Here is a 10014-nt window from a genome sequence, read left to right as displayed (position 1 = left end):
CTGGCCATATCTGAAATTTCAACACCTTCTCTACTTTCTTCTATCTCCTCTCCTGCTTTATATTTTGTCTTTATGCATATTATACATCTCTGATATACATTTTAAATTGTTTTGCTTATTGGTAATTTCTCTCACCAAGCTCCATGAGGTCAGAGGTTTGCCTGTTTTCTTCACTGCTTATATCCTTCCTACTTAGAACAAAGCCCGTTATAATAGGTGCTTGCTTAGAAAATATTTATTAAATAAATGAATACTTGAATGGCCCCCTCCTTTTCTTCAAATCTAGTTAAGTGTCACCTTATCAGTGAGGCCTTTCCTTAAGATCCTGTATAAGTACCTTTCCCTCTACATATCCCAAAACCATTTCCCTGCTTTAAAAAAAATTGCAGTCAGCACCATCTGACAAATTATATAATTTGTCTCTTTTCCTTTCCCTGTAGATTCTAAGTTCCACGAAAGCTGGGACTGTATCCGCAAGAACCAGAGCACCTGACTCTTGGTAGGTATTCAAGTTATTTCTTGGATGAACTAATGAACCATTTCGGACTGACAGCATTCTTTCCACGATCACAAACACTGTCAGAGTGCCCACGAAGTTCCATCACAATCTAGAGAAGCTTGCCAACTAGCACTGTAAACTTCACACTCCAGGTGCTTCTTCAAGAGCACTGTTCTTCGCTAGAACTGCAAATGTCGCTGGGAACTGTTCGCCATTTCATTTCTGCCCCTAAAATTTAAGCACAGAATTGACAGCTCAGGGCAACGCAGCGATTACAAGTATTTAGCAAATTTCGTTGTAAACTGTCGGTGTTAACCGAAACTTAAACGTGTTTACTTGACTCTGTACAGCACTGTCCGAGAACAAAAGCTAATTCCTGGTAGGTGGGGCCTGGCCTGTATGGCTCAGGATTGGCTGAGACGCGGCAGGCCTCGCCCTCGTCGAACAGATTCGCCCTTGGGCGGGGCTGTGTTGGGCGGTGCGTGGGCGGGGCGGGGCGAGGCGGGGCGGAGCCAGGCGGGTTTGGCAGGCCGGGCCGGGCCGGGCGACCTCCCGCCCACCGGACTCACGATTGGCTGAGGCTCCGCAGGCTCTACCCTCGAGGGCTCACTGCGCGCGCATGGGCGGGGCCGTCCCGTGAGGCGCGTGGTGCGGGCGGGGCTGGACTTGGGGTTGGGCTGGGGATGCTGCGGCTGGGCGGACCTGCTAGGCTTGGGCTGAGGCCGAGGGATGGCGAACGTGCGGGTGGCCGTGAGGGTCCGACCTCTCAGCAAGAGGTGAGTCTGGAAGGGAGGGGGCTCCTGAGGCGTCATATGAACTGAGAGGAGGGCCAGGTCCCCGCCTCTCACTCAAGTGATTCTGGCGCGGAGAAGTCAGACACAAAGTGGCCCAAGGGGCCAGGGTCCGGAAACCCTAAAAGCCTGGCGGGACTAAGTTTCGGTTAGAACTTTCGGGTCTCGTCCTGGGGTATAGTGCTTACTGGATTGCGTCAGCGGTGGGCTGCGCTGTGTCCGTGTCCCTGGAGTCCTGTGAGCAGGAGTTTTGGGGGGCCACGGCTCAAGTCTTGATGCATGGGTTGGTTGGGCCTTTCTCACTGAGTTCGCTGAGAAGGTCTGGGAAAGTACCCGGGGAGAGGAATGGGCAGTGTCTTCTCTTCTTCTTGGTGGCTCTGGAGTACCTGCGGGGGCTGAGGCAGAATTGTGTGTGCTCCTGAGCGCACATTGGTTTCTCTGCACAGATGTGGAGACAGCCAGATTGTAAGGCGTGAGAGGGAAATTGAGGCCCAGGGAGAGCGCGGTTTCATCCCATGCGCGGTAGCAGAACTGGGTAGTAGAAGGAAGTTATTCTACCCGATTTCTTCAGTGTCGTCAGTGCTTATTTCCTCATGGGCTAATCAGATCCATCATCTCTCAGCTCTTGAGGCATCCAATATCAGGCGACATAATTTCTTCCCTTTTTCATGGATTTTCCACTCCTAGGTTTGGAAAGCCAGGGAAGGGCTGGTATTTTAATTGTTTTTATTTGTTTGTTGTCGTTTTTTAATGTGGGGCTCGAGCTCACCCAGGGATCAGGAGAGCAAGAGTCTCATGCTTTACTGACTGAGCCAACCAGGAGCCCCTGAACTGAGTGTGTTTTAATTTTTTAATGTTTTATATTTTTGAGAGAGAGAGAGAGAGAGAGAGAGCGAGCGAGCAGGTGAGGGGCAGAGAGGGAGAGACACAGAATCTGAAGCAGGCTCCAGGCTCTGAGCTGTCAGCACAGATCCCAACATGGGGCTTGAACTCACGGACCATGAGATCATGACCTGAGCCGAGGTCAGATGCTTAGCCAACTGAGACACCCAGGGGCCCCACCCCTGTACCGTTTTTTAAAGAGCTATTAGAGTTTGCTGATAGGTATAGAAGGTGTAGAAAGAACACTGAGAGCAAAGGACTTCAGTTGTTAGAAAACCCCCTTTTGGGGAGAGGATGTGTAGAGGGAGGTGAGTGAGAGGAGACAAAGCTGGCAGAATGTAGTTTGGGACCATAAGACATATAATGGAATTATTTGGGAGGTTTAAAAATTTTCCAGGACATAAGGTGGCTTGCAAATTGGGCAGAAGGATAAACAAAAATGCATTGTCTCCCATAACAAAATTTGGTACTAGCAGGGATTATTTTTGTCCCTGGTATGGTGGTGATTGGTTTTGAAAAGTCATACAATTGACAGAATAATGAGGAGAGCAATGGGATGAGGGAAAGAAACAAGAACAGAAAAGAAAGTAGGAAAAAGGCAAAAGAGATACAATGAAGAAAGAAGGAAAGTAGTACATGCCTGAACTGCTGTGTTTAGATTGGTAAGTGGTTTATGACATCGGGCTTCTGCATGATTGAATGTGGTGACTTATGGTTGAGGAGTTTTCATAGGTGCAGCTGCCACCTTGGAGGTAGCCTCCAGCTCATCTTCTTTTTGCAAAACTGTTCTTTTAGGGTTCTCAGGATAATTACCTTGAGCACCCCTAACAGTAGCCTCTCAACTCCTTGAGTGCTAGGAATTTATAATAGTGTGGATTAGATTAATAAAACGCTGTTGTGGAGCACCTGGGTGGCTCAGTCGGTTAAGTGTTCAACTTCCACTCAGGTCATGATCTCCCGCGTTGGTGAGTTTGAGCCCCAGGTCGGGCTCTGTGCTGACAGCTCAGAGCCTGGAGCCTGCTTAGGATTCCAGGTCTCCCTCTCTCGCTGCCCCTTCCCCACTCCTGCTCTGTCTCTCGCTCTCTTCAAAAATAAACATAAAAAAACTAAGAAAATGCTTTTGAAATTGAGTTATTTGCAGCCATGGTAGAGAGTAATTTATCTCATCAAACAAAAGTGAAGGTGAAAGAAGGGCACAAAAGCTTACTTGCTTTTAGTTTAGGTTACAAGGCTTGAGCATCAAGAGGTAGAATGCCAATACTGCAGATATCCAGGTGTGAATAAACTATATGAGGCTGAAGATTCAGGAGCAAATATGGATAAACCCACTGTGACTCCCCAGCTAAGAAGTCGAGACCACTCCTGTCTTCTCAGAGAATCCTGCAGAGATGCAGCTATACCCAGGGTTTGTTAACTTCCACTATCTTTACTGAGGTTCATCCAAATGTAGGGAATCTGCTAATTATGTGGTTTGTTCAAACTTCAAATAAGTCACTGGCACGGATTCAGCTAATAGTCATTGGATATGATGTACTTGTGAAGAAATCTTAGAGATCATCTGGTCTAAGCTTCCACTTTTTGTTTTTCCAGATAAGAAAATGGTCTTGTTTAAGGTCTAAAAGTAGCTAGAGTCAAGATTCCAGTCAGTAGACGAAGTTGTTTCTTCCTGAGATGACCGAAAAGTTGCGCTTCTTGATCAAATGCCTGTTTGCTTAATAGGACTGGGACTGACCATAAGTAAAATGATAATGTGGGAAATGGTTTTGATTTCCTCCCACTCCTCACAATTTCCCATGATTAGAAAATCTGTAGCTCATTATGTGATGCTCTTCCTTGCGTATCCAGAATCATTCATCATTGAAACAACATGTTCTCTTCTGTCAATATTGTAGGTTCTGGAATACTCCCCACTGCCCTGTCAAAAGTTACTGTTTGTATACTATATTCCCTTTCTGTGGGTCGTAGGTTTTTTTTTTTTAATCTGTAAAATAGGATAACTACTTCAGTGTTTTTTTATGAAGATTAAATGAAAGAATACATTAAAAATACCTAGGGCTTGGCTCATTTTAAGGGTACAAAAAGGTGTTCGCTATATAATTTTTAACAATTATTTTTATTACTCCTTATACTTAGATGTCTGCTTTTTTTTTTTTTTTTTAACTTTTACAAATGATTAGATAATAAGTGGTAATGGCTTGCTTATTTTCCCCTCCAGGACAGTGATTCTCAAATTACTGTTTGCATACAATCCACCTGGGGAGCTTGTTATAATGCAACTTGGCTTGTTGTTCCCCGCCCCATAATGCAACTTGTTAACAGGAATTCAAATAAACCCACCAACTCACTTAATTCTGATGAAGGTAGCCTGTGGACCACACTCTAAAAAACATTGTTGTAGGAGTAAATGTGTAACTGAGGATTTATCCCTGTGCAAAGGGAAATTCATTCTAAGAAATAAATGCCTCTTGGTAGAATTCAGGACCCCAAGGCAAGTGTTAGTAGCGCCATTCCGCGGCATAAGGCTCCATCTCTGCAGACTTTCGTTGAGCTCTGTGTGGCCAGCTCCCCAGTTGAGGTTGGTGCCCTTTCTTTCTGTTCAGTGTTTTTTTCAAGTTTGTTTATTTATTTTGAGAGAGAGAGAGAGAGAAAGCGTGAGTTGGGGAGGGGCATAGAGAATCTGAAGCAGGTTCCACACTATCAGTGTGTAGCCCGGCACAGGGCTTGAACCTATGAACCATGAGTTAAATGCATAACCGCTTAACCGTTTGAGCCACCCAGGCGCCCCTGTTCTGCTCAGTTTTAATTCTCCCTCATTTTGTTTTAGAACAGCTTGGAATCCCTAGGTTACCAACGGCAGTGGTCCAGGCCTGGAAGAGTCAGCATCTTACCCTTATGATTTGTATCTTTCTTCCAAGAAGTCAAATTCAGGATGTTTCTTTTCAGGCTGCTTTATATGAGAGAGTCATAGAGGAATCCTCAAGAAAGGGTGTACTTAGAAAAAATTAGGTAATAGATTTGGAAAAGTTATTGCATGATTTTTTTTCTTATTTATTGTCCAAATTTACTACGATATGTGTATTGCTTTTATAGTGGGAGGAGAGATAATAAAATGTACCTTAGAATGAAGAAAGGAAAAAAAATGTTACCATGTAAAATGTTAACAGTAAAGAGGAAAGATTTTCTTTAGAATCATTGAGGGCTGATGAGCAGGGTATGGTTTATGATCCTGGGGGACTAAGAGTATCTCAGGTGCCTTGAGTACTATCTAGTATAAAATGTGAAAGAAAGAGCATCAAGGCCTTGAGGAAATTTAGGTAACAGACATGTTACTACATGGGAGAGGGAAATTTCCTACCCAGGGCTTTATCCCAGACTCACTCACCGGTTTAAAAAAATAATCTTAGGGGTGCTTGGGTGGCTCAGTCGGTTAAGCATCTGACTTTGGTTCAGGTCATGATGTTACAGTTGGTGAGTTTGAGCCCCACTTCGGGCTCTGTGCTGACAGCTCAGGGCCTGGAGCCTGCTTTGGATTCTGTGTTTCTCTCACTCTCTGCCCCTCCCCCACTCACGCTCTGTCTCTCTCTCTCTCTCTCTCTCTCTCTCTCTCAAAAGATGAATAAACGTTAAAAAATAAAATCTTAAATGTAAAGACCCTTGTCTCTCTATGCCTCTCCTCCCCTCCCCAAACTCTCAAGGTCACATCCTCGGAACCATGAGGAAGGATAAAAATGAGACAGAACATATTTTCTTAACTTTCAGGTTCTAGGCTAGGAGTAATTTAGTTGATTACTTTCATTATAGTGGGGGAAATGCCAGTGAATTTAATTCTCATCTGCCATTTTGGCTTTCACTTCAGCTAAAAGGTCTTCATGTTATGGAAAAGGATTTCAGATTTCATATCTAGAATGGAGTATATTCTGTTTATTTTGGGCTTCAGGTGTATGGATCACTTGAATTAAGCCCCTTAAAGTAAATTTAGGGGTTGGTTGGTTATATAGTTTTACTACATAACTGCTACCTAGGAAAATTCTTGGGAATCTTAGCTCTCATTTGGATTTAGGAAGACAAAAGGAAAGGATTTGGAAAATGTGTTCTCAGCGTCTCAGCAGAGAGGACTCCAAAACCCTTTTCATTATTATCTGTGCTCAAAATCCCAGAAAAATGAGAGGGGATGACTTGTGCTCTGAGCAAAGGGTACTCTGCAGAGTTTCAGGCCTGATTTCTAAGGTATGGTTAAGAGCCTAGGCTTTGTGGTCAGATAAATCTGGGTTTAAATCCCAGCTCTGCCACTACTTGATGTGTGAGCTTGGACAAGTTACATAATTTCTCTCAGCTTCAGTCTTCCATTTGAAAAAATGAAGATACGGTAGGAAGCCATGTCAGGAGGGTGTGTTAGCGGTAAGATTGCATAAGATGAAGCATAATATGACTGTACCTAATACAGTGCCTATCACATGGAGGGTGCTCACTAGTGGTAATTTTTAGCTCTTCTAGAGCCAATCTAATGATCTAGAGAAGCACGTCTGCGGGGGGACAGCTACTTAGGAGACAGCAGTAGGGAAACATTTTGTCCCAATAACGCTGGTCTCAACTTCCCTTTTCTTGATTTTTTTTTTTTTTAAAGCAATGTTTCTTCTCATATGAGTTTGGGTCTTTTTTCTAGGGAGACCAAAGAAGGGGGAAGAATTATCATGGAAGTTGATGGCAAAGTGGCAAAAATCAGAAATTTAAAGGTAAGCCTGAAATTGTTTTCCTTTCTCTTTCCACTGAGGAGTTTGTATGATTACAGGGGCTTCTGGGATAAAGATGTGTTTAGGGTGGAGGATTGGGAGAGGGAAGAGTTATAACCTACTACAAAGCAAGTATAAAAATAAGGCAGGAAAGAAGTATAGGAATTGTGGCACGGCAGCCCAAGTTCTGTCAAATAGGGTGCAGATGTTTAGAAACTGGTTGGTAATTGTTTATGGGCACCATGGCCAGTTTAAATCATGCTGGGTACATCTGTGGATATACTTAATTCGCCTGACCATGAGTTAGATTTTGTCCCAAGTCCCTCATTTGATATCACTTAATTTAAGGCATTACTATAGATTTTAATATGCATCAGATCTCAGAATGGAGTAGGTCACTATCCTGGGTCTTGTTACAGATTTTCTTTCACAGATCTAACTGACCTTTGGCTCACAATTGGACAAACGCTGGGAACTTCCTCCCCCACCCCACACCCCCTCCCAGGGCTGATTTCCTCCATCCTATTCCTTCCTTTACCAGAACAGCGGAAGTGGAAGAGTTTCTTTCTTTCTGGGCCTTGGGGTGTGACGGAGGGAAGCTGGCCATGTGACTGCTGCTATAGACAGCTTGCAGGTAGTATTAAGCACTCCTGAGAGTGAGGAAGCTGACTTGCAGGAGTGAGGGTTATCAAGAACACAGGCCTTCCAGCCATGCCCACTCCTGTGATGTGATGTGATACGATGTTTCCCTTGACAGCAACTCTGGGCTAAAAGAGAACAGGACCTGCCAAACTTGCAACAGGAGCTCCCCAGGGACAAAAGACCTTTTATTCTCTGCTGTCTGTTATTTATGTCTCTGTTGCTTAAACACTTCAGGGGCTTTGTTCTGAAAGGTGAGACTTTTGGTTTTTAAGAATAAATCCTGGCCAGGATCAAACTCTAATCTGCCCCCTGCACACCTCCTTAGCTGTCTACTTCCTTAAAGTCATTTATCCACTAAAAATTTCTTAGTCATTCTGACAGCCTCTTTCTACTGTAGTTTCTGGTGGCTAGTGCTGGGGGTTGTCTATCTCTGATCAGAGTCTAAATATTAAATAGTAAGACATTTCTGGGAATAATACCATTCTCCCCAGTACCTGGAAGTCAGTGTGGTTCCAAGCTCTGGCTCTACCCTCATCTACCATGGGCAGTTGGGCTGGGCCTCGCTCTTCTGTCCATTGTGCTTCCTAATTCGCTAGGGGTAGATACCCAGGGACCTCTGTGAAAGCCCTCAGTTGGTAGACTGTCAGGCCCAGGCACCGAACTATACATGCACTCCTAGTGTCCTTTACAGAAATGCTTGGAGAAAAAATGATAGTGATAAGAAGATGCTCTGAGAGGGAAAGACCTTCTCTCCTAAGCTGCTCTGTGCTTGGTTCATATATAGGCAGATAGGTGACAGTATGATAGGCACATTTAATTCTCCAGGGGTTTTAAATGAGGAAATGACAAAGGTCACTTTTTTTTCTTCGGGTAGATAACATAAAGATTTTCATGAGCAGTTTAGGTCTCTCTAGCTATAGCAGGGAAGAATCAGGTGGCACTGGCTAGATTCTGATATTATGATAGAAAAGACTATCCTATGTTTGATTTTAGGTGGACAATCGACCAGATGGCTTTGGTGACTCCCGGGAGAAGGTGGTGGCATTTGGCTTTGATTATTGCTACTGGTCAGTCAACCCAGAGGACCCCCAGTATGCATCTCAGGATGTGGTAATGTCATTTTCCTTTCACTCTCCTCAGTTCTAACTGGATAATTATTGGGAAATTAACATGGGGCCTGGCTATTTCTTACTTTAATATTTTGGTCAGAAACTAATGATGTTCTGCTTTGAGAAATAGTAGTGAGAGGCTTCGGTTGCAGAAAGAACAAAGGAAATGGGAAAAGACTGCTTGCTCAGGTCATGAAAGTTGGCTAGTGTCCATTTAGGCTTGGGCCTAAATGGGCAAGATTCAGGTGGGTAGAAATCAGTTCAGGTAGTGTTCTACTCCTACGGCAGATAAACGGGCTCACCTAAAACTTGGCCTTTGGTATATACAGCAAAAGGACCCAGGAATCCTAAAGGCTAGTATCTTTGACACTCAGGCTTGTTCTTATGGTCCTAGGCTGAGTGTAAAAGGGCTAGACATCTAGTCTGGCGGCCTGCAAGGTATGTGAGAAGTGAATTCTATTGATCTGCTGAGGATTGAGAGGACCGGTCAAGGCCTTCCCAGCAAGACTGTCGGTCACCTTTCCTGCCTCTGGTAGTTCTACTTAGCTCTCTCACAAGCTTCTGAGGCAGCAGGTCTGGCCAGCTGGGTCTACAGGGCTTCTCTCTGTTTCTGTGAAGCAGCAGCATTGTCCTTGTTGGAGCACTGTTGAAGGTCATGCTTTCAGTCCCTGTGATGGCCTGCAAACCTTGCCCCATTGAGTTTTATGACCACAGACAATAGCCCTCACCTCAGCAGTTACCAAGATACTTTCTATGAAAGTCCATCCCTAATATTAGAAAAATCACTTATTTGGCCTTCTGTGGGTCAATATCATCATACCTACATATGAAAAAAACAGTATACGAATAAGTCCTTAGGAAATACCACTGGAAATGGAAATATTTTGGGGGGTAGTCTGGAAGAACATTGTCTATCAGTCTATATACTTTTCCTTTATTTGTTTATTTTTGAGAGAGTGAGCGCATGCGTGAGTGGGGGAGGGGCAGAGAGAGAGGGGGACAGAAGATCTAAAGCGGGCTCTGCACTGACAGCAGAGAGCCTGATGCAGGGCTCAAAGTCACCGAACCGTGAGATCATGACCTGAGCCAGAGTCGGATGCTTAACCAGCTTGGCCACCCAGGCACCCTGTCAGTCTGTATACTTTTGAATAAAAAGCTAAAGTATGTTTTCTGCTAAGTGTTTTAGTTTTTTGTGAACCTTTTTCTGATTATGACAAAGAAGCAATGTTATCAAGTTTGAGTGACTTAAAACAAGAAAAAAAATTATGGGGGGCGCCTGAGTGGCTCAGTCAGTTGAGTGTCTGACTTCAACTCAGGTCATGATCTCACGGTTTGTGAGTTCAGGCCCTGCATCGTGCTCT

General features: G+C 44.2%; 1 protein-coding gene across 10 annotated transcripts in view; it reads left to right on the top strand.

Annotated features, from left to right (window-relative positions):
* Nucleotides 1–1143: 1143 nt before the first annotated feature.
* STARD9 (StAR related lipid transfer domain containing 9) overlaps nucleotides 1144–10014 on the top strand; it is a 121008-nt gene continuing 112137 nt past the window's right edge. For 3 of the 10 annotated variants that reach the window (XM_045059474.1, XM_045059466.1, XM_045059465.1), the window contains exons 1-3: nucleotides 1144–1275; nucleotides 6836–6905; nucleotides 8538–8654. In XM_045059474.1, the coding sequence (XP_044915409.1) occupies nucleotides 1229–1275; nucleotides 6836–6905; nucleotides 8538–8654 (234 nt within the window). In that variant the 5' untranslated portion in view covers nucleotides 1144–1228. Of the gene's footprint in view, nucleotides 1276–4367; nucleotides 4748–6835; nucleotides 6906–8537; nucleotides 8655–10014 lie in introns of those variants that run through there. The other 7 variants (XM_045059468.1, XR_006599294.1, XM_045059464.1 and 4 more) reach the window with 5 other exon arrangements.

This window comes from Felis catus, chromosome B3 (genome assembly GCF_018350175.1).
Source record: "Felis catus isolate Fca126 chromosome B3, F.catus_Fca126_mat1.0, whole genome shotgun sequence".
Lineage (NCBI taxonomy): Eukaryota > Metazoa > Chordata > Mammalia > Carnivora > Felidae > Felis > Felis catus.
The sequence above is the reverse complement of the archived record's forward strand: the minus strand, read 5'-3'. Positions and strand labels throughout refer to the sequence as shown.